General features: G+C 40.7%; 1 protein-coding gene across 4 annotated transcripts in view; it reads left to right on the plus strand.

The window, feature by feature from the left end:
• LOC122661555 (chloride channel protein CLC-e) overlaps positions 1–25102 on the plus strand; it is a 52688-nt gene extending 27586 nt beyond the window's left edge. Inside the window, exons 3-7 of one of the 4 annotated variants that reach the window (XM_043856979.1) lie at positions 10830–11030; positions 11405–11871; positions 23697–24257; positions 24581–24795; positions 25018–25102. In XM_043856979.1, the coding sequence (XP_043712914.1) occupies positions 10830–11030; positions 11405–11871; positions 23697–24257; positions 24581–24795; positions 25018–25072 (1499 nt within the window). In that variant the 3' untranslated portion in view covers positions 25073–25102. Of the gene's footprint in view, positions 1–10829; positions 11031–11404; positions 11872–23696; positions 24258–24580; positions 24847–24878; positions 24969–25017 lie in introns of those variants that run through there. The other 3 variants (XM_043856980.1, XM_043856977.1, XM_043856981.1) reach the window with 3 other exon arrangements.

Below are 25102 nucleotides of genomic sequence, written 5' to 3' on the forward strand. Positions count from 1 at the left end.
CTGTTCCTATACCCCACAAAAAAATGGGGGTGGCCGAACGCAAAAATAGGCACCTTCTAGAGGTAGCTCGCACTACATGTTTCATATGCATGTCCCGAAGCACTTTCGGTGTGAAGGCGTATTGACTGCTTGTTATTTGATTAACCGCATGCCTTCACCTATTCTTGCTCATAAATCCCCTTTTTCTGTTGTTTTTCCGGGCGCACTTGTGTTCGCCTTACCGGCGCGTATTTTTTTTGGGGGGGAGGGGTGTGTGTTTTATTCATAATTTACGTGGCTCCACTGACAAGTTTGCCCCTCGGTCTACCAAGTGTGTTTTTCTAGGATATTCTCGTACCCAGAAAGGGTACAAGTGTTATGACCCTGTCTCTCACAAGTATTTTGTGAGTGCAGATGTCAACTTTTTTGAGGACAGTCCTTACTTTCCTCCGTCTTCCTTGCCGTCTGAGGATGAATTGCAGAGTGTTGTGCCACCTCCTGTTCCTGTCTTGGTTCCATTTTCACCCCCTTACAAGTATATCAGCGACGGGACAAGTCCGCAGCCCCAAGTGCGATTCGTACTGGTCTGACGATTTCACCTCCTCCTCTTGCCTCCTCTGGTGAAGATCTCCCTACTGACTTGCCAGTCGCCCTGCGCAAAGGTACACCCTCCTGCACTCAGAAATCTAATGTAGTGTATTCTATTGACAAGTTTGTTTCCTTATTCCATTTACCTCCTAATGAGCACATTTATGTGTGAAATCTTAGGGCATAAAGCATACATTTTACCACATTGGACAGAGTTACTCGGTGCTTTCTTATGCTTTTCAGGTTTTAGGTGAATTCTTGTGAAAATGGAGGAGAAGATGCTCGGGAAATGTTTTTAAGCTGTTTAGAGGTGTTAATGGCTTGGATGCGTAGCCCATCGAGTCAGCTTCGCAACGGTTCAAACGGCACATGATTCCGAGTTGAAACGAAGAAGTTACGATCGTTTCCGTAACGAAGCACGAAAATGGTCTGTAGGGGTTTACTTATAATTATTGATAGTCGGCCGGAGACAAAGTGAAGCAAAAGTTCGGATTCCTGGGGCCTTAATGAAATAACCAGAAGTTATATTTCCTGTACCCGAAAGATTCCATTTGAAGGGCTCTGGACAGTCCAACTTCAACTTGAGATATCTTGGGCTCCCGAACTCCAAATTGGACAAAACTTGGGTCTATTTTGGGTGATTTTTCGCAAGGAACACAATGGTGAGGCCTATATAAGTACCCCATGCTCCACGTTTTCTGAAGGACAGAATGGGTATTTTATTTATTCTTGAAGGAATCCTAGTCATCACCCTTACTCTCTCTCTCCTCCAACTTCTCAAGGGCACTTCTGAAATTCTACTTGGGATAGATTTATTTTGAAAGATATTCTCTCACCTATGGAAAGTTGAAAAATCAAAGATGCTTTGATTTTATTGCTTGGAGAAGATATCTACAAAGAAAATGAAGCACTTGTTATAATTGGAAGTTTACTTTTCTAGAAATAGAAAGTCTATGTAAACAATCTTCTCTTCTTCTTCTTTCTATTTTTTTCCTTTTTTCTTAGGATTCAAGGCATTGTAAAAGAGGAAGGAGAAGAGAATATCCTCTTTTCTTAGGGAATATTTCTCCTACACTTCCCTCTTCTCTCTTCTCCTCTCTTCCCCCTATAAATACCCCTTGCCCTCTGGGTTGTAGGAAGTTAGTTTTTTAGTTCAGTTTTTAGATAGTTTCTAGTTCAATTTTAATTCAGTTTTTAGTGTAATTTTTAGTTCATTCACTTAGTAAAATTTCTTTTCTTCTTCTCCTTCTAAGTTGTGATTTTTGGTTTTTATAAGTTCTAGTTTGCTTTTTGATTTTCATTTAATGGTTGTAATAGGTTTAGTTTATGCTTTAATTTCAATTTAAGTCTTCAATTGGGTTGTAATTTCTTAATTCTAGTTTAGGTTTTAAGCCTTCTAGTCTAAGTTCTTAAGTTGATGACAAGACTTGAAGATTTAGAAGAGGAGGCCATGGTAAGTTTATGCAAGTATTCAAGCTTTTCAACTACATTCATGCATGCACATCTAGGTTTTACTATCTAAACTCTCAATCTCATTCTCCCTTTCCTCTCTCTCTCTCTCTCTCTCTATCTTCTTCTTCTTCTCTCTTTATTTCTTTTATTTTTTTTATATGGTTGTGGTTTGTGGATGCAGTTTTATTCCCTTATTCCTTTTTATGTGGTTATTATGTGTGGCTACATTTTTATTTCTTTCAATTTGCGTTAGTCTGAAAGGTTAGATGCTCATGTGTTAGGACGTCAATTTAATCCCTTAATTTTGTTAGATGCTTATGAGTTAGGATGAATTAATTTTCATTAGTTTAATTAGTTTAATTTAACACTTTAATTTGGTTCACTTTGCATTACTTTTAAGTTAATTAAATAGAGTGGCGTATATCTCCTTGTGTTCGACCCGTAGCTACGATTGACCCGTACGCTTGCGGTATTATTTTAACTCAAACAAGTTTTTGGCGCCGTTGCCGGGGAGATTATTGACCACTTTATTTTTTTGATTTTTAAGTAATTCGAAGTGCTTTAGTTTCTTCTCTTTCTCCTCTTTCTTTAAAAAAAATAAAAAAATAAAAAGTTTTTGAAAACCTCTTCTTGTTTCTCTTCTGTTTCAAATAGTGTGCGCCTAATCTAAAGTCATTCATATGCCCAAACCCAACCAATCTTGGTGCCCCTTGATTCGTTGGGTGGTTTGGATTGGCATGTGACTTATCTTTGGAGATGACCACTCTTGATAACAGGAAAGCGCCATAGTGAGAGCGTTGGAAACATAAACGTATAGTAGTCCTCCACCCTATATCAGAATCCATTTGGAGTCGCCCGTAGGTGGCTCGTGAAGACTATACGGGTTCCCTTGCTGTCAACCTATATGGCAACCTTACAGCTTTGGAACCATTGTTTCTACCTTGGGCTCCCTCTTGTTTTTAGTATTTTTTTTTTCTTGAAACTTTTTTTTATGGGAGACCTCAATTTGGGATAGGTGGTTAATTTAGAATAATGAGAGATACACTTCCTTATAAGACTTTGGGGGAAAGATGGACCTATGCTAAGGCAACCATGATTTTGGAGGAAATGTTTAAATAGGTTAGGGAAGCCAAAAATAGTGAGATAGAGAACAATTTTGCACCACCCCAGTACAATTTTGCTCCCCAACCCAACTATGGGCTTTCGGGAAATTTTGATTGGTCACATCCCCAGACTATCCATTGTTATGGAAGGATGCCCTAATCTTTATGGGGGTAGCAATGGTGATGAGAATGTGAGTCCTCAATTTCAATATAATTCTTTTGGCACGACAATCACGGGTGGAGTGATCATCCCTATTTCTCGTGGGATCAATGGAATAATCAAGTGGACCACCCAATTTCCAATATCATGGTCGTATGGTCCTCCAATGCCCAACCCTCCATTGAATCTCAATGGGCCACCTCTCCTTGAACCATACCACCAACCCCCCGAATTTGAACATGGGTGAGGAGGCGGACTGAATGAACTTGAGAAATATATAGATCTTCTCACAACAAGCCAAAATACCATGGAGAAGCAACTCTCTCAACGACAACCATGGTGCGGGACTCGGGAGGAGGAAATGGGTACAGTCTAGTCACTGAACCTAGTCTATGTTACCAGGTTCTGCTCGAATGAACCACTCCATCCCCAATTTAATGATATTGAAAGTCCACCACCCCAATTTGAGGTTAATGAGAGTCACTCCCAACAAGATGCTTTTCATGACAATTTATTTGTTGAGATTGAGTCTCTTAAAGATATTAGTGAAGCGAGGTTTGATGAGCTACCTGGGGAAGTCTACATTTTGCCTGAAATTTCTGATTTTAGTGAGCCTAGTGAATTTATTGATTTAGAATCAGATTTTCATAATAACATAGAAAGCCAGGAAATTCTCCCTCTTGTTTTTAGTATTTTTTTTTTCTAGTATTTTTTTTTTCTTGAAACTTTTTTTTATGGGAGACCTCAATTTGGGATAGGTGGTTAATTTAGAATAATGAGAGATACACTTCCTTATAAGACTTTGGGGGAAAGATGGACCTATGCTAAGGCAACCATGATTTTGGAGGAAATGTTTAAATAGGTTAGGGAAGCCAAAAATAGTGAGATAGAGAACAATTTTGCACCACCCCAGTACAATTTTGCTCCCCAACCCAACTATGGGCTTTCGGGAAATTTTGATTGGTCACATCCCCAGACTATCCATGTTATGGAAGGATGCCCTAATCTTTATGGGGGTAGCAATGGTGATGAGAATGTGAGTCCTCAATTTCAATATAATTCTTTTGGCACTGACAATCACGGGTGGAGTGATCATCCCTATTTCTCGTGGGATCAATGGAATAATCAAGCTGGACCACCCAATTTCCAATATCATGGTCAGTATGGTCCTCCAATGCCCAACCCTCCATTGAATCTCAATGGGCCACCTCTCCTTGAACCATACCACCAACCCCCTGAATTTCAGAACATGGGTGAGGAGGCCAGACTGAATGAACTTGAGAAATATATAGATCTTCTCACAACAAGCCAAAATACCATGGAGAAGCAACTCTCTCAACTGACAACCATGGTGCAGGACTCAGGAGGAGGAAATGGGTACAGTACCTAGTCAGCCTGAACCTAGTCTATGTTACCAGGTTCCTGTTCAGAATGAACCACTCCATCCCCAATTTAATGATATTGAAAGTCCACCACCCCAATTTGAGGTTAATGAGAGTCACTCCCAACAAGATGCTTTTCATGACAATTTATTTGTTGAGATTGAGTCTCTTAAAGATATTAGTGAAGCGAGGTTTGATGAGCTACCTGGGGAAGTCTACATTTTGCCTGAAATTTCTGATTTTAGTGAGCCTAGTGAATTTATTGATTTAGAATCAGATTTTCATAATAACATAGAAAGCCAGGAAATTCGATCTCCCCCTCTCTCTTTGGAAAACTTAGATAATTGTCATTTTGAGGATTCCATTGTCTCACATGTTGATTTGTCCAAACCTCCTAGGTTTGACGATTTTATTGAGGAGGACAATGTTAGTCATAATGCCTTTCAAGCATATTTCCATGATCCTTATTTGGCAAACCAAGGTATGCAAAGAGCGGATAATTGTATTGCTAGGATTGATTTGAGTAAACCTCCAATTTTTTATGATTATTTAGATGAAGTTATTTATAATCCTTTTTATGCTTATTGTGATCCGTTTTTGATTGGTTTTTCAAAGAATGATAGGTGTTCTACATTGCAAATGGGAGAGAAGGGAATGATTTATGGCCTGAGTTTTAGTGCCTTCATTTTCCACTGTCCCATGATGACTGTTTTTTCTATTGGATATTTCTCAGTTGTGCTTAACTTTTATATTATTTCTCGTTTTACTAAAATTCATGGTCGAGTGTTTTCTGGGTCTGAAGCTATTTCTCCATTTACTGGCCATGGATTGAGATTTCAGTTGCTGCTCCTAATACTTTTTGTAGAGCTCATCACTCTTCATGATTCTCTTTGTTGATTATATCTGGTAAGCCCCTTCATCTCCTCCCTTGTCCTTATTCTTTCTTTTATGCATGCATTGAGGACACTGCATGAATTAAGTGTGGGGGGGATGTTGGGTTTAATTGGTGAATTTTGATTGTGGCAATAGTTTGGTTTTGTGCATATGTCTCTTTGATTGCAAAACGAGAGAGAGAGGGAATTAGGTGTCCTAGCATGCGAAATAATAAAAAATCCATTTTCAATGACGGTAGTTGGTTTGTATCCTGTGATAGGGATTGAGTTTGAAAATATGAGCGTTATTTCATTTGATGGCTAGATTCCTCTATGTGTTTTATGGACCCTTTGATCTTTTGGCTAGTAGTTGAGACCAAGTTGTTTGTGGTAAGGCAAGGCATGAAAGTGAAAAAAAAAAAAAAAAAAAAAAAAAACAAAAACAAGAAACAGAAAAGAAAGTGGAATTCCTTGGGACTAGACAGGGCACTGTGCCTCATGAAGCAGGGTGACTTGATCGAAATTCCTTAGAAGGAAACTCAAAAAACTCTTGCATCAATGTCTCAAAGTCTCTATGGATATAGGCAAAAAGCGAAGCTACCAAGTATTTGGGTGTCTGGTGTATGCTCCACCATGTCATTCAGAGAACAACAGTGGAGTAGAAATAGAGTTTGTGGTTGAGAAAAAAAAAAAGAACTTTTGCCTTAATGCCTGAAAAAAGAAAGAAAGTATGGTCAACAATACTCAATGCCTAAGTCTTTGGTTCCATCGATGCTATGGGAGGGTTTACTTGAAGGTGAGTAGTGTTCAGAAAATATGAGGAGATCCCTTGATCTTGATGCATGCTTGTTACTTGAATTGATGTGGGGTGATAAAATTCAAGTGTGGGGGAACCTTTGGCTCCTTGATCTTTGGTTGAACATTTTTTGGGATTATGTACACTGTCCTACTTATGCCATGATTAAAATTTACAGCATTCATTTACAATTGAATTTTGGGAGTATATTCGCTGCAAACACCCACGAGACACAATTCGTCCACTAGGGGTAACCTAGGGGTTTAAAGGCTTGTTGCACATGCTAAGTACAACCGTGATTCCTACGAAAGTGAGTTAGGATTTTCTGCATTCTAGGTTAGTTTTTGTTTTTGCTTTACTTAAGGACAAGTAACGTTCAAGTGTGGGGGAATCTGATGAGCACATTTATGTGTGAAATCTTAGGGCATAAAGCATACATTTTACCACATTGGACAGAGTTACTCGGTGCTTTCTTGTGCTTTTCAGGTTTTAGGTGAATTCTTGTGAAAATGGAGGAGAAGATGCTAAGAAAATGTTTTTAAGCTGTTTAGAGGTGTTAATGGCTTGGATGCGTAGCCCATCGAGTCAGCTTCGCAACGGTTCAAACGGCACATGATTCCGAGTTGAAACGAAGAAGTTACGATCGTTTCCGTAACGAAGCACGAAAATGGTCTGTAGGGGTTTACTTATAATTATTGATAGTCGGCCGGAGACAAAGTGAAGCAAAAGTTCGGATTCCTGGGGCCTTAATGAAATAACCAGAAGTTATATTTCCTGTACCCGAAAGATTCCATTTGAAGGGCTCTGGACAGTCCAACTTCAACTTGAGATATCTTGGGCTCCCGAACTCCAAATTGGACAAAACTTGGGTCTATTTTGGGTGATTTTTCGCAAGGAACACAATGGTGAGGCCTATATAAGTACCCCATGCTCCACGTTTTCTGAAGGACAGAATGGGTATTTTATTTATTCTTGAAGGAATCCTAGTCATCACCCTTACTCTCTCTCTCCTCCAACTTCTCAAGGGCACTTCTGAAATTCTACTTGGGATAGATTTATTTTGAAAGATATTCTCTCACCTATGGAAAGTTGAAAAATCAAAGATGCTTTGATTTTATTGCTTGAGAAGATATCTACAAAGAAAATGAAGCACTTGTTATAATTGGAAGTTTACTTTTTTAGAAATAGAAAGTCTATGTAAACAATCTTCTCTTCTTCTTCTTTCTATTTTTTTCCTTTTTTCTTAGGATTCAAGGCATTGTAAAAGAGGAAGGAGAAGAGAATATCCTCTTTTCTTAGGGAATATTTCTCCTACACTTCCCTCTTCTCTCTTCTCCTCTCTTCCCCCTATAAATACCCCTTGCCCTCTGGGTTGTAGGAAGTTAGTTTTTTAGTTCAGTTTTTAGATAGTTTCTAGTTCAATTTTAATTCAGTTTTTAGTGTAATTTTTAGTTCATTCACTTAGTAAAATTTCTTTTCTTCTTCTCCTTCTAAGTTGTGATTTTTGGTTTTTATAAGTTCTAGTTTGCTTTTTGATTTTCATTTAATGGTTGTAATAGGTTTAGTTTATGCTTTAATTTCAATTTAAGTCTTCAATTGGGTTGTAATTTCTTAATTCTAGTTTAGGTTTTAAGCCTTCTAGTCTAAGTTCTTAAGTTGATGACAAGACTTGAAGATTTAGAAGATGAGGCCATGGTAAGTTTATGCAAGTATTCAAGCTTTTCAACTACATTCCTGCAATCACATCTAGGTTTTACTATCTAAACTCTCAATCTCATTCTCCCTTTCCTCTATCTCTCTCTATCTTCTTCTTCTTCTCCCTTTATTTCTTTTATTTTTTTTATATGATTGTGGTTTGTGAATGCAGTTTTATTCCCTTATTCCTTTTTATGTGGTTATTATGTGTGGCTGCATTTTTATTCCTTTCAATTTGCGTTAGTCTGATAGGTTAGATGCTCATGTGTTAGGACGTCAATTTAATCCCTTAATTTTGTTAGATGCTTATGAGTTAGGATGCATTAATTTTTATTAATTTAATTAGTTTAATTTAACGCTTTAATTTGGTTCACTTTGCATTACTTTTAAGTTAGTTAAATAGAGTGGCGTATATCTCCTCGTGTTCGACCCGTAGCTACGATTGACCTGTACGCTTGCGGTATTATTTTAACTCAAACACCTCCTTTTGTTCATAATTTTGACGTGTCCCTGTCTGCTACTGTTGTGCCTAAAACCATACTGAGGCACTTCATCTTCCTGGCTGGAAGGCTGCAATGAATGCTGAAATGGATGCCCTCTTGACCCGTAATACCTGGAGTCTTGTTGATCTACCACCTGGTAAGGACCTTGTCAAGAGTTACTGGGTTTACACTATTAAGTATCTTCCTGATGGTTCTGTTGAGCGGTTCAAAGCCCGTCTGGTCGCCAAGGGGTATACCCAAATTTATGGGGTTGACTATTTTGAGACCTTCTCTCCTGTTGTCCGGCTGAATTCGGTACGATTGCTTATTTCCTTGGTAGTGAATTTTGACTGGCCATTATATCAACTTGATATAAAAAATGCTTTTTTGTATGGTGATCTACATGAGGAAGTCTACATGGAGCAACCTCTTGGATCGTACACGGGTTTGTAAGTTACGAAAGACTATCTATGGTCTCAAACAGTCGCCCAGAGCGTGGTTTGAGAAATTCAGTGCTACGGTTGTGTCTTGTGGCTTCTCACAGTGTTATTTTGACCACTCTGTTTTTGTTCGTCGCCGAAGTGGCAAGGTGGTTGTATTAGTTGTCTATGTAGACGATGTTATTATTTTTGGTGACGTAGCAGGCATTGCAACAGTGCAAACATATTAGCAACAACATTTTCAGACCAAGGATCTAGGTAATCTTCACTATTTTCTCAGTATTGAAGTTGTGAGAAGCAGTGAAGGTGTAAGCTTATCTCAGAGGAAGTATGTTCTAGATCTCTTGTCTGACGCTGGCATGCTTGCTTCAAAGCCAGTGGATGTTCCTATGGATCCTCATCAGAAGTTTGGGGTAGATGATGGTGATCTTCTTACAAATGTACACCATTACAGAAGTCTGGTTGGCAAGCTGATCTATCTTACAATTACCAGACCAGATATTTCTTTTGCCGTGGGTGTTCTTAGTTAGTTTATGCAGTCGTCTCGAAAGGCTCATTGGGATGGAGCTGTTCGTGTTTTTTGCTATTTGAAGAGTGCCCCTTGTAAAGGGTTGATTTATCGCCTACATAGACATATGGATCTTGTTGCTTATTCAGATGCTGAGTGGGCTAGGTCAACCAGTGATCGTCACTCAACCACAGATTATTGTACGCTTGTTGGAGGAAATCTTGTTACGTGGCAAAGTAAGAAACAAACTACAATTGCTAGGTCGAGTGCTGAAGCGGAATACAGAGCTATGGCTCATACTACTGTAGAGTTGATGTGGCTTAGGTCTCTTCTTCTTGAAATGGGTTTGTTTGTGCCAATGCCTATGAAGATGTATTGTAACAACCAGGCAGCCATATACATTGCTAGCAATCTTGTCTATCACGAACGGACCAAGCATATTGAAGTGGACTGTCATTTTATTCAAGATGCTGTTTTGAAAAAGCTTGTTAAGACTTCGTTTGTTTCGTCTTCGAATCAGCTAGCAGATGTGTTTACCAAGTCGTTATTTGCTCCTAGTTTTCGTGCCTGTTGTAACAAGTTGAGCATGGGTGACCTATATGCTCCAGCTTGAGGGGGATTGTTGGAAACTAGGGGTATTTTTGGTCTCTTAAGTTTGGATTTTGGGTGTTTTTTGTTATTATTTTATTTTTCTGTCCTTAGTATGTAATTTCTTAAACTCTTATTTATTAAATAGGGAGGCTACTTACGAGAGGAACAATTTAATTCCAATCGCAAGCTGCTCTCCACAAACTTGCAGCAACTCAGTTTTCTCTCCTCACTTCTTTTCTCTTCCTCTCTTTCTCTCGGTTTGATCAATCAGACCCTAGTTTGCTACAAAGATCATAAACCAAACTGCTGCACACTACCCGACCGATGTGGGACTAAACTCCCCTTCCATTTCCTGGCCATGAAGCGCGTTTACTGCATCAACTACCCCTAGCATGGCCCCCGCATGGACGGTGCACAGGAAACCTGTTCTGATACCACTTAATACCTTCCAACCCAAAAGTCCGAGCTTCAGGGTGTAAGGCCCTTCCAAGGTCATAAGCCAAACTGCCACACAGTACCCAACCGATATGGGACTAAACTCCCCTCCCATTCTTGGCCATGGAGCGCATTCACTTGATCACATTCTTGCTGGCACAATGTAGGAATATCGCTATCATAGTGCTTTCATAGGTTTTGCACTTTAAATTAGATCGGAAATTATTATGAGATGGACTGCAAATATTAAATTACCTATGCACTTTACGAGCTGCTACTATTTCCTTGTCCACTTCTCATCTGGAATACTTATTTCTTTTCTATAAACATTAACCTGTTTTCATAGGGTTCAACGCTGCTGTTGGTGGTTGTTTTTTTGCCGTGGAATCAGTACTATGGCCATATCCACCAGGTTCATCCACATCGCTTACAAATACAACTTCTATGGTGATAATCAGTGCAGTTGTAGCTTCTGTAGTGTCAGAAATTGGCCTAGGTTCTGAACCAGCATTCAAGGTCCCAGTATATGATTTTCGTTCTCCAAGTGGTATATCATCACACTCTATTTCTTGGTTGCAAAATGATCACTCTCTGCTGCTTGTAGGTCAAGATGAAGTTAAAAAGCATGATAAAATTGGGAACTTGACTTAATCACCAGCTCATTACTCTTTTCGCATATCCTATTGAGACATATCTACTTTTCACATTTATTATGTTATCTAATTGTTTGAATGTTTGGCTACTTCATCAATTTTTCTGGTTTCTAAGAAAACCCAGGTTCTTGACTCACGTTGCATCTTGTTAGAGATCATCCTATTTAATTCAGAGAATTGCAAGTACTCGACCAAGTTTTTGTAAAGTAGAACAACTTTCTAACTTTTATTTCAACTATGGTATCAATGTGATTCAACACTTCCTCAGAACTTCCACTGTATCTTTTGCTGGGTGTCCTATGTGGATTTGTCTCGTTGACCTTGTCTTGGTGCACATCATACATGCTGACAGCTATTGATCATGTTCACAAGGCCACAGGGATATCTAAGTCCATGTTTCCTATACTGGGTGGTTTTTCTGTTGGCCTGACAGCCTTAATGTACCCTGAGATTCTTTACTGGGGCTTTGAGAATGTCGACATTTTATTAGAATCACGACCATATGTGAAAGGCCTGCCTGCTTACTTATTGCTTCAGTTGGTAGGCATCAAGATAGTAGCAACTTCCTTTTGCCGGGCTTCTGGATTAGTGGGAGGTTATTATGCCCCATCTCTTTTCATTGGTGCAGCAACAGGCATGGCTTATGGGAAATTTGTTAGTTATGCAGTCTCCCTGTTGGATCCGGTATTTCACCTCTCCATCTTAGAAGTGGCATCACCTCAAGCATATGGCCTGGTACAGTTTTTTGGAAACTTATGCTGAGAGGAAAATGTTTAGTATTCTAAAAAATTTTGCATCGTGGGAGAACATTGCTGTGAAAAACTGTATAACCTCAATTCATTGCTTTCTTCTTTTGTGTTATTGTATACTGCTTAAATGATGTCGCTACATTTATGCTTACCTTTCTCACATTGTCAATTATTGTGTCCTTTTTGGAGCTAACAGTTATATGACAGTGTAAATATCGATGAGTTCATCCTACTGTAAAGAGAAGTGTGGGGTTTTGAGGTTCCCTGATTTTCTAGTATACTTTCTAATGTAGTACTGAATTTAAAGATCAAAACAGTAGCCAAACATGATCTTTTCACAGAAATAATTCCAGATTTAGGAAGATTATAAAAAAAAAAGGGCGTACCCAGTGCACAAGGCTCCCGCCACTGCGGGGTTTGAGGAGGGTCATAATGTACACAGCCTTACCCCTGCTTTTGCAGAGAGGCTATTTCCAGACTCGAACCCGTGACCACTTGGCCACAATGGAGCAACATTACCATTGCACCAAGGCCCGCCCTCTAATGTGTACCTCAGAAACCATAACCCAAAATGGTCATGGAAGGTGCTTAAGATTTTTCTTTTAACTTTTTTGAAAAAATTTCAGAATTTTAGTAGGTTAAAAGGACATACCCAGTGGTCAGTGCATGAGGCTCCCACCATTGTGGGGGGGAGGGTCATAATGTATGCAGCCTTACCCCTGCTTTCGTAGAGAGGCTGTTTCCAGACTCGAACCCGTGACCACTTGGTCACAATGGAGCAACCTTTACTGTTGCACCAAGGTCTGTTAGAACTTTAGCAGGTTGTGCTACAAAAACTACTAACATTGTCTTTCTAAGTAACTATTGAAGTTCACTCAAGCTTAACACTTCCACTGCTTCTAATACAACTTGTCGACTGCTTTTTGCAATGACCAAATTAAATGTCATAATAAGGAAATGTAAGTAATGTAGTCCTAGATAGGTAGGAGACCTACTAGGAGCCAAACAACAGGATCAAATAACAAAAGGGGCTGCTGGTTCGAATGGACAGCACTAGGATTTAGGTCAATTCCTAGGGTTTGGGTTGGATATTGGGAAAGGGGTTTATAGGGTATTAATGGGCAGGTCTAGGGGGTCAATATGGTATAAAAAGGTTAGGATTTGGATGAGTTTTGAAATTCTGTAATTTTGGGCAGAATTGAATTTTAGGGTTTTGGGTTTGGGTTTTAATGGAGCAAGGAGATGAAGGGGTTAGAGTGGGAGTTTGGGGCTGAAACTTGGATCGAGTGTCAACAATGATGTAAGGGATGTATGCTGAAAGTTTGGTTTGAAACTGATTGACAGATTTGGAGTTATGGAGGTTTCCTAGTAGAAGTAGGAGAGAAGGGTAAAACTGTAATTTCAGACAATCGGCTGGGTGGATGGTGCTGAAATTTGAATCGAGTCTCTCTTAGGGTTTGAGGAAGACTTGATCAAATTTTTAGCAGATTCTAATGGTTAGATTTGGCTGGGTAGAATTCTCACGAAAATCACCTTGTATGTGACCTTCTAGAAGGAACAAGAATAGTTGCAGAATTTTCTTACTTATTGCAGGTCTTCAATGACAGCAGCTTTGAAGAAACTTGATTGAAGAAGAAGGACCTCCCGATCTACAAGATGCAAGGAGTCGCCGGAGTCCACCAGCCCTAACCCTTGATATGACTCACAAGGGGTCTTGATATGACACACAAGACAGTCTCTGAAGAGAGAAGCAGCAACAATGGCAGCAAGCATAAAGCTAATTTTTATTAATCAAATTCGTATTCAATATATGGCCCCCTTAGAACCTTATATAAAAGACTCAAAATTAGACTTAGACACTAAAAAGGAATGGCCTAACCCAATCCTTAACCTATTAGCTAACTTAAACTGACTATGAAACTGAAATAGACTCAAAATAGAGTCCTAATGACTTAAAAACAACTTAAAATAAAGAAGATTCCCTAGTAGCCAATAGGATATAAGAACCTCTTAGCCAATAGGATCACTTCACTTAAATTAGACCAATTGAACCAATTGGATGCAACCAATTTAAACCGGTTCAATTAAAAACACACCATAAAAACTAAGTATTGGGCTAATCCCGTATGCAACCTATGTACCCCTATTTTAGGCCCAGAAAAGTGGCCTATTACATTAGAAACTCATGGGATCAAAGGCCCAACAGGTATGTAACCCAACCCTAGACTTATTTCTAATGAAACAAGCCCTATTTGGTGATGAATCTGCATCAGTAAGTCCTTCAAGGCAGTGGCTTATATTCTACAGCTGTTTTAATGTCTTCAAAGATCTCAATAACAGACAACTAACTTGCCCATGTAACCACCCCATAACATGAAACATTTGGTTGCATGGAAATAAGAAGCAAACCCACCTGGTCTCAATAAAAATCATTGACCCGCATGATTGATTGCCAATCAGAAAATAATCGAACAACACACATTATATCTCTTCCTCACTACCTGATACTATCATTCTCAACAAAGATCTAACACATGTAACCGACTTGCCAATATGAAAATTGAGAAAACACTAAATTTTATAATAACTCTTCTCCCAACAATTGGTAAGCTATACTCGGGTTGAATGTCAACTGAGAACTTACTTCTACTAAAGGAATCAAATGGAGAATCTACTTGCTAACTCCCACATTGTTGTCTTCATTTTGGACTGATCATCAGTTGTACATTTTCTTTTTTTGGTGAATAAATAATTAATTCATTGCCAAAGTAAAGAAAGGGGGGGGGGGAGAGAGCGTACAAGGGCACAAAGCCACAAACAAATTACAAGGCCCACCTGGTAGGAGGCTAAGCCTGTAAAATCCAAAGCCCACATGGGCAAAACCCAGGTATGACAGCCCAAGAAACACAAGAGTCCACAAGAAAAAAAACAAAAAACAAAAGCCCACAAGAGCTTAGAAGCCCAACAGAAAGAGAAGGACAGCCGAGTCAATTCCTGGTAAGGAACCACAACCCTAAACTAACTATCTCAGCTTGGCTTGGACCAGCCGCCAAGACGTACGGAGCATCACCGGCAAACAAACAGCCGCTGTAGAGGGGCGCTGGCCTTGCGGAGGACCACGGCCAAGCGTAGATGGCAGCCACGTCGAAAAGGCACCGGCCTTGCAGAGGGCAACGGCAAAGCGGCTGTCGGCCAAGCATAGCTTGCAGAGGGCAAACTATGGCAGAAGAACGGCATTAGCCGAGCAAGCCAGGCGGATCAAACAGAAGACTGACCGAGAAGAGCTTGCAGCTAAGCAGCTGCAGTCCAAGAAGGCTGGCAACGAGCGGCAACTGAGAGCTCTGGTGATGAAAGACGTCAGGCGAGAGAGAAAGCGAGCAGGGCTGGAAGCGAAGAGATGAGTCATCAGACCAAGTGAAGGCGGCAACCAGTGAGCCAGTGAGGGGGGGCGACTCAGCAAAGAGAGTAGTTGTTAGAGACGAACGCCCACGGAGCATCACGACCAGGAGAGGCCCCAACGAGCCTGGAAACAGACCTAGCGGGAGGGCAACTTGCATCTCCAAGGCAGCAACCCAGGCAAGACAGATGTTCACGAAACGACAAACCAAGTAGTCTGTCGACAAGCTGGACTGTAGACAAGCAAGGGAGATAACTACAAGCACTGCACAGGTCCAAACGAGGAGACTGTTAATAGGAATAAAACTAGAGTAAAGCTTGGAGGCTTGGATTATTAATGATCGCCCCAAGCTCCTAATTTATATTAATGAGAATAGAGGACAGAATTACAAGTAAACAATGTGGGACTAAACCCACATAAGAATAGAATAGTAACATAAGAATAAAACAGCAGAAAAGGTCCATAATACCCCCCACGGTATTCTGGCCCATATAATCCAACACTCCCCCTTAAGTTGGAGCATATATGTCGTGCATGCCCAACTTGACTAATATAGGAAGAAACACTTTGCCACTTAGTCCCTTGGTGAACACATCGGCTAACTGATCAGCAAACTTCACAAAGGGAACATAGATGAGTCCGGCTTCGAGCTTCTCCTTGATGAAATGTCGGTCAACCTCAACATGCTTAGTACGATCATGCTGGACAGGGTTGTGAGCAATGCTAATGGCTGCTTTATTATCACAATAAAGCATCATGGGAAGATGGATAGCAACACCAATATCCTGCAACAAGCCTCTAAGCCACCAAAGTTCACAGATTCCCTGTGCCATTGCACAGAACTCTGCTTCAGCACTGGACCTTGCCACAACGTTCTACTTCTTGCTACGTCATGTGACATGGTTTCCACCCACAAAAGAACAATAGCCAGAACTTGACTTTCTGTTAGTAGAGCCAGCCCAATCGGCATCAGTATAAGCTTCAACTTTCAGATGACCATTGGGATAGAGAAGAATTCCATTTCTGGGAGTAGACTTCAAATATGGCAAAATACGAAGGACCGCCTCCATGTGAGAGGAATAAGGATCATGCATAAACTGGCTCACCAAACTTACAGTAGTGGCTATGTCAAGTCGTGTTTGAGAGAGAGATTAGTTTGCCCACTAATCACTGATAACGGCCTTTGTCGACAAGTTCACCCTCTTTCTCCCCAAGTCTTGTAGAAGCTTCCATAGGAGTATCTGAAGGATGACAGCCTAGCAACCTAGTCTCAGACAATAGATCTAGGATATATTTCCTTTGAGAAAGAAAGATGCCCTTTGAAGATTGAGCAACTTCTATCCCTAGAAAATATTTTAGAGTCCTCAGATCCTTTACTTGAAACTCACGGCCAAGGAAGTGCTTCAATTCCTTGATAACATGACCATCATTACTAGTGACCGCAATATCATCCACATAGACTATGAGAATAGTTACTTTGTTACCAACTCGTCTGATGAACAAAGTGTGATCAGCGTTGATTTGCTTATATCCTGCTGATATCATAGCCTTGTGAAACCTGCCAAACCAGGCTCTAGGTGACTGCTTCAAACCATATAGAGCACGCTTCAATTTACAGACCTTGCCCCTGGTCTTGTCATCAGAGAAACCTGGTGGAACATCCATGTAGACCTCTTCCTCAAGCTCCCTATGGAGGAAGGCATTCCTTACATCAAACTGCTGAAGATCCCTCCCAAGATTTGCAGCACAAGATAATAACACAATTACAGTGTTGAGTTTCGCCACTGGTGCAAAGGTCTCCTGACAGTCAACTCCATAAGTTTGAGTGAACCCCTTTGCAACCAGTCGTGCCTTATACCGATCCACTGTCCCATCTGCCTTCTGTTTGACTACAAAGACCCATTTACATCCAACTGGTTTTTTTCCTGGAGGAAGGGCCACAAGATTCCATGTATTATTTTTGTGTAGTGCTCTCATTTCTTCCAACATTGCTGCCTTCCACTTTCCATCTGTAGATGCTTCCTGCCAATTTTTAGGAATGCAAACAGAAGAAAGAGAAGAAACAAACGCACGAAAAGAAGGAGAAAGAGAACTATAAGAAGCAAAATGAGATATGGGATGCAGAGTGCAAGTCCTAGTACCTTTGCGATGAGCAATAGGTAGGTCGGAGGAAGAGGGCTTACCAGGAGAGGAAGAATCTAGATCTTGAGCAGGCAACTGGATGGGTATCGATGCTACAGTGGATTGAAGCTGCTCCCTTTTGGTGCTTCCCTTTTTATAGGTGATCATATTGGAGTTGTCAATCTTCTTCTGAAACTCACCAATAGTTCTCTGGACAGGAGTCAGCTCCCCTTGAATAGGAACATCAACAATACTCTTTCCCATGGTCTCCCCCTGTAAAGGACTCTATTTGGATGAGGGGGAAACAACCTCAAGTGGCTAGGCAGCAGTCAAAGGAGGCTGGGCAGTAGCCATAGGAGGCTGGACAGCAGCCTCAAGAGGAGGAACCTCAAAGGACAGCACATCTTTACTAGAACTCACCAAGCGACAAAACCCAAAGGAGAGGAGGAGAAAGAGAAGGAGGAAGAAAGAAATGAAGAGAAGGGGGAAGAAGGAGCCCGATTTCTCTGCCAAACTCCAAATCAGAGGAAGAGAAAAGAAAAAAGAAAAAGGAGGATGAAGAAAGATAGGGCGAGAGGGGGGGGGGGGGGAGAAGGAGAGGAGGAGAAGGGAGGAAGAAGGGGGAGGAGCAGGCCGGGCTGCTCCTCAGCGGCGTTGCAGGGGTTTTCTCTTCTGTCGCAAGGTTTTCCTCTGCAACTTCCGCGTAAGTTGTACAGTTTTTTTTTTTTTTTTTTTTGGTGAGTAAAAAATCTATTACCAAAGTGAGGGAAAAAGGGGGGGGGGAGAACAATACACCCGAGACAAAATTAAGAGGGGGACTGGGCCGTAAAAGAGCACTATCTAAACCCCAGGAATCAACAATATGCCTGTTCCTTGGGGTGCCACAAAAGGGCTTTTGGGGTAGTAAACTAAGCTTTGAGGAAACATCTGAAGAGATGGCTTTCCAAATCAAGTCGAAAGACCGGGAATTGGAAGTCCATCTCCAATTACAGTTAATATGCCTATAAATTGAGAATTTGGGGAGATTATCAATAACACAAAATCAGATGGTTGAATGGTCCTATTACTTCAATCGAGTTCGGTAGTAAGGGTAGAGGAAAAGTTGTTGAAAGTTTGAACCGAATCAGGTGGTTACGTCAGCAACTAATTAGGTAATCCTAGTACTGGTAGGAGTATGGGTAAAACTGTAATTTAACAATGAAAACCGAATTTAGGAACTAGGATTTGTAATAGACAATGTACCAAAAATGGTAGACATAAACAGTAGCTGAAACATTAGAATCAATTCATGTTGATTCCTGGGGTTTAGATAGTGCTCTTTTACGGCCCCAGTCCCCCTCTTAATTTTGTCTCGGGTGTATTGTTCTCCCCCCCTCTCTCCTTTGTATTTTCCTCCTCCCCTCCTTTTTCCCTCGCTTTGGTAATAGATTTTTTATTCCCCCCCCAAAAAAAAAAACTGTACAACTGACGCGGAAGTTGCGAAGGAAAACCTTGTGACAGAAGAGGCCCCTGCGACGACGCTGAGGAGCAGCCTGGCCAGGCTGCTCCTCCCCCTTCTTCCTCCCTTCTCCTCCTCTCCTTCTCCCTCCTCTCACCCGACCTTTCTTCATCCTCCTTTTTCTTTTTTCTTTTCTCTTCCTCTTCTTCTTCTGATTTGGAGTCTGACAGAGAAGTCGGGCTCCTTCTTCCCCCTTCTTCTTCAACTTCTCTCCATTTCTTTTTTCGTCCTTCTCTTTCTCCTCCTCTCCTTTGGGTTTTGTCGCTTGGTCTCCTTGTTCGGACCTGCGCAGTGCTTGTAGTCATCTCCCTTGCTTGTCTGTAGTCCAGCTTGTCGACAGACCGCTTGGTTTGTCGTTTCGTGAACGTCTGTCTTACCTGGGTTGCTCCCTTGCAAGTTGCCCTCCCGCTAGGTCTGTTTCCAGGCTCGTTGGGGTCTCTCCTGGTCGCAATGCTCTGTGGGCTTTCGTCTCCGACAACTACTCTCTTTACTGAGTCGCCTCCCTCGCTGGTTGCCTTCTTCGATTGGTCTGATGACTCATCTCTTCGCTTCCAGCCCTGCTCGCTTTCTCTCTCGTCTGATGTCTTTCATCGCCAGAGCTCTCAGTTGCCGCTCATTGCCAGCCTTCTTGGACTGCAGCTGCTTAGCCGCAAGCTCTTCTCGGTCAGTCTTCTGTCTGATCCGCCTGGCTCGCTCGGCTAACGCCATTCTTCTGCCATAGTTTGCCCTCTGCAAGGTGCCTCTCCGACGTGGCTGCCATCTACGGTGCCTCCCCTATTGGAGGATAGGGGCAGAATAGGAAAACAGAAATATCTCAAGATCCAATGGTCAGGACTAGGTGAACATGTGGTTAAGACAATCTAACGGTTGAGTTGCTTAATCTCAAAAATATGTAGCATATGATCTTCTAGAAGCAAGGACTCTAGTTGCAGAAAAATTCTCAGAACTAAACTTACTTGTTAATGGCAGTGATTAAATAAGAAGAATAATAAACCCAGTAGCATAATAGTAGCAAAAGAACATGAGCATAAATGATCCCCCCGGGCTTCTCACTGTAAGGTGTCAATTGGATCAAACACCAGTCCCTTTCCTTGATTCACACACTAGGTGTTTCTTGATCAAGCACAAGAGATCTTCAATGGAGAAGAAGCAAGCAAAGCTGCAGTTTTTATTAACCAAAATTCGTGTACAATGCTGGCCTCTCTTACAAACTTTTATAGAAAGACTCAAAAACTGACTCCTACACTAAAAAGGAAAGGCTTAATCCAATCTTTAACTAATAGCGCAACCTAACCTGATTAGGAAACTAAATAAGGAAGGAAACTGACTCAAAACAGGGCTGGGCTTATAGAATTCTAATCCAGCCTAACTAAAACACTTAATAACAAATAAAATAAAGAAATAAAATCACTTAACTAATCCCGTATGCCTAGCCTATACTCATATCATAGGCCCATTAAAGTGGCTCATTACAATGAAAATCCGTTCAACTAAATGTCCAACACATATATAACCCAATCCAAGGCTTATTTCTAACAAAATAAGCCCAGATCTGTGATTTATCTGCATCAATTCTCCCTGCTTGAAAAAAATTGACCTCGAATTTTGCAATGACGATAGGGAAACAAATGTGAGTAGGAACTTTGACCATTCCCAAATAAAACTCTGGTGGTAACAATAACATCAGGGATGGTGACAGCTTCATGTGGAGTGTACTCGAAGTCCTCCTTAATCACGACCTCTTCTGGTAGTACCGCTTTAATTGTGTCTTCAGCAACCTCTATAATGTAATGCTCAACTTTGTTAGCCTTCTCATCGAAGACTTGAGGCACAAGCTTCCTCTTCAAGAACAACATCAAGAATCTCGAAGATTTCTTGTGAAGTGTTCCCGACCACCACCTCATCTTCCACAACTTCAGTCTTGTCTACTTTGACCTCTTCAGTAAAATCTTCCTCTTTGGTTTCAGCTACCAAGATATGACTAATCACATGAATGCCATATGGCCCTTCTTCATTTGCATCAGCATCTTCATCATCGTACCCAATAACGTGCCCGTCCTCAAGTGGATGTGGATATAAATCAGAATCATTATCATTGTGAATTTCTTCCATTTAGTAGCCCAAGTAATTGATAAGCTTTTCTCTGTGATCCCATTCTGCTGAGAATGCAAATGCAGAAAGTTCGGTGAAAAATGTCATGCTTAAAGTATGAATGGAGATCATGTACATATATTTTCCGTCTTTGGAAGGACCTCTAAGTTTGCATCAAATTGCTTGCCATCTTGTGAAATTCCTTGAAAACTTCAATCACTTGTGGTTTTTAAGAAATAAACTAGGTAGCAACTGGGCTAGACTGTTGATCTTCTTGAGTAGTCTAACCCTGGGAAACAGACTGTAATCGTCGCCGAGAATTAACATGATGTGCCAGGTGACTGGAATCCTCTTAGGTCAGCTGAACAGGACAATCGGCTGAAGATGCTGGTATGAATGGAGTTCATGTACATATGTTTTCCATGTCTTTTTGTAATGACCTCTATGTTTGCATCCAATTGCTTGCCATCTTGTGAAATTCCTTGAGAACTCCAATCACTTGAGGTTTTTAAGAAATAAACTCATTACCACTGTCAATCATCATCCTCTTCTCCTAACCCTGAAAGACAAAGTGTTAAGGATAAAAAGTTAGAGCACAGTTCAAATGCTTGGTGACTACTAAAAGAAGATTGAATTAAGAATAAGAGTATGGAAGAAAAAATCAAAGACAGCAACACTGCCCCTTTCCATAAGCAGTCCTAATCTTGTCTCCCGATCAATGATCAACAGGCAGATGGGGCAATGGTTTATACATTAGTGGCTGCTCGAGTACCTGTCTGAGCAAAGGACAAAGAGGAAGTAATCACTTCATCACTAGGCAATGGGGAGAATCGAGCTCATTATTGGGAAGTTAGTTACCATTATTTGAGAGAAAAAGAGGTCTGGCTGTAGCTAGAGCTATCAACTGTGTGAGCTTATCGAGTACTGGAACCAAAGCCTCTTGTAAGAACCCCGTCTCTAGTCTCTACCTCCTTCTGCAGGTGCAGTGAGGACCATGAAGATCTGATCACCACTTCTTACTCCCAAGTCCAAAGCATGTCAATAACTATGATAGCGCTCACACTTGGTTCTTATCATACTCATCAGGCATAAAACCACCAGGGACAAGCTTTTACAACTACTTTTCCTCCGCCATGTTCGATTGCTAAGGCTGACTTATCTGAACCTTCTGTGGTGGAGAGCATAAAATGCAATTGCACACCTCACTGTTATCCGAACACACAATGTTGTCAGCAGAATAGGGTAGCTCCCTCACTTTAAATCTTTATTATGCTTTTTCGTAGTCTGTGTAATAGTCAAACTCTTTCCACTGCTTTTGTAGAGTACAATAATAAGCAGACAATGGCTTCTCTCCGAGTATGACCTTTGGGAGTATGTTTCTGTAACTGCCTTAGAAACAAACTTATAGGTGAGTTTACCTGGCTGGAGAAGCCAAGACATCACAAGTAATTTCTTTTGCTCCCACTTTGCATGTACGGTTTTGAGGCTGCCAGTCTACCAGTTTCCCTCTACTAAACACCAAATTTCTTATACATCTTGGCTGGTTGAGCCATTACAATTTACAAGAAGTTAGTAGCTTTATATTTCAATAAGTAATTTATGGCCTGGTTTTCTCTTGCACCATTATCAATTTATCTCCAGGCACTCTAGTTGAATAGGAAGTACTTATATACTTCAAACTCCTACAATGCTTCTAATTACATACATGCTTTGGCACACCCTAAATTATCCGGCAACAATTCCACTAGCATTGCACACCACATGGCTACTGCAGTCCCTGTTGACATATACATTCACTTTCATCACCAACATGCACATTCAAAAATTGCAAAATCAAGCAGAGACTGCTAGATTGCACATTACAAAAATTTATAAGCATTACTAAGTTTTCAACTTGAAATAAACAGAACTCAACTTTGAGTCTATACAGACCATGCTGTAGTCTGTAGATCTGTCTGAGACCACACAGTGCCGACCACTACACAATGGTTTCAGGTGAAACCACCTTTGGTTATGAGAGAGAAAGAACACAATTTAGATAGCACCGATTGGGGTCAAACATGTCAGCAATCTAACCGGACCTATTTCATACCTTAAGATTTTTTTCTTATATTTGAAGAAATGCTATAAGCTATAATAACAGTTGTTTTCTCATTTATTAAACTTGCTCAAAACCAATTTAAAAATCATATTCAAATAATCCCAATTGATGGTTGAGCCAAACTCCACACTTGCCCATGCAACTATGGCTCTTTAGCAATGTGGACTGACAAAAGTTATTTAATTAAGCCTCTTTATTACTTTCTCCTTGCTCTGTTACCAAGTTGTTTTGGATTAACTGTGTAGCTTAGGAGGAGGATGTTAAGAAGAAAAAGATGGCAGAAGAAGTGAGAAGAGAAGGTTGAGGTGTGTATGTCAGCAATACACCCTCACCCTGACATATTGCAATATTACACAAATTGACTAGAATGCCTCTGGGGTTCTATTATATATACTTATTATACTCTTTTACATCTTTATGACAGAAATGCAATCTCATTTAAACACATCCACAGTAACATCTAAGTAATATTGCTTCTGGAAGTTGGCCTGTTCCATGCTCTTCTTGCTCACATACATGTGTCTATCTACTAATTTTAAGTAGTCATGGTCAAATTTTTTAGTATATCAGTTAGCTTCACTGTTTTAGTGGTTCTGTATGCAGGTGGGGATGGCTGCAACCCTGGCAGGAGTGTGTCAGGTACCTCTTACTGCAGTTCTCCTCTTATTTGAGCTGACACAGGATTATCGAATAGTTCTACCCCTACTGGCTGCAGTGGGGTTGTCTTCATGGATTGCATCTGGACAGACAGGGGAAAGGAGTTCTGACGACAAGATAGCCTTCTTAGAAGGAAAGGCTGGCATGAGAGAACAACCTGAAATAACTCCTTTGGATTCAAGTATTCTGTCTTCTGGTTCTTCACTTGCTGGGGAAGTATCTCCTCAAACCAACATGTGTGAATTTGAGAGTTCACTCTATCCAGATGACTCTGTTATTGAACCCAAAGATTTAATAGCAAGGATTTTTGTTTCACAAGCCATGCGAACAAGATACGTGTGCATCCTGATGAGCACTTTGCTAACAGATACAGTGACACTCATGCTTGCAGAGAAACAGTCTTGTGCAATGATCGTCAATAATGACAACTTCCTGATTGGATTCCTAACTCTTAGAGACATTCAAGAGTTCAGCAGATTAGCTGAAATAAGAAATGGGCAGACTGAGGTAAACACACTATCTGATTCTGGAGACTAAATGTCAACTCAAAATTTGTTTTGCTGATTTGATTCAAAGCAACTCAATCCCTGTGGCGCAACTTCCCATGGTTGGGATGTTTAGATATGAATAAGATATGGATCTGGTGCAGCCAATGGAAATATGACACTTCATCTCCCACAATCCTTGACACCAATACTGATGGAAGTGTATTATCTAAAACACTACCATGCTTGAGTTTGGATTGTATCTTTTAACATGTCTTTTGAACTACGATCCAACCTTCTCTTTTCGCATATCAGCTGTTTGCTTGACTAGTTTTGTGTTATCAGGTTGAAAAGCTTCCAGTATCTGAATTATGCCGCTTGAATGGTGGGAAATGTAGTGTTCTTTGGACAGCAACGCCAGACATGAATCTTCTCTCTGCACTTAAATTGATGAATAAGCATGGTGTGAATGAACTTCCAGTTGTTTCAGAACATGTGGAAGATTACAGTGGATACCCAATTGGTCTTTTGGACAGAGAAAGTATCAGTCTCACTTGCAGGCATTCTTACCAACTTCTCTTATTGGTGTTTGATAGAATTACAATGTGTATTATTGTTCATGGTTTGTGGGCGTACGGGTCCCTCCTGCTTTCTCTTTTTTGTAGTGGTAATTTGAGTTTGGCCACTTATAAAAGAAAGCATTGTGCCCTACCTGTTTCTGTTCCTCTGACAGATAACTGACCGGTTTCCTTTTTTCGTGGCTCATCTTTGCATTTTTGTAGAGCTGTAGCAACCAGAGAATTTCTGTGTTTGTCCTCTTTACCTGGAAAGCAGTGATCTAATACTTGGGTGGAAGCACCGTGAAGT

The sequence above is a fragment of the Telopea speciosissima genome, chromosome 5, assembly GCF_018873765.1.
Source record: "Telopea speciosissima isolate NSW1024214 ecotype Mountain lineage chromosome 5, Tspe_v1, whole genome shotgun sequence".
NCBI classification, from domain to species: domain Eukaryota; kingdom Viridiplantae; phylum Streptophyta; class Magnoliopsida; order Proteales; family Proteaceae; genus Telopea; species Telopea speciosissima.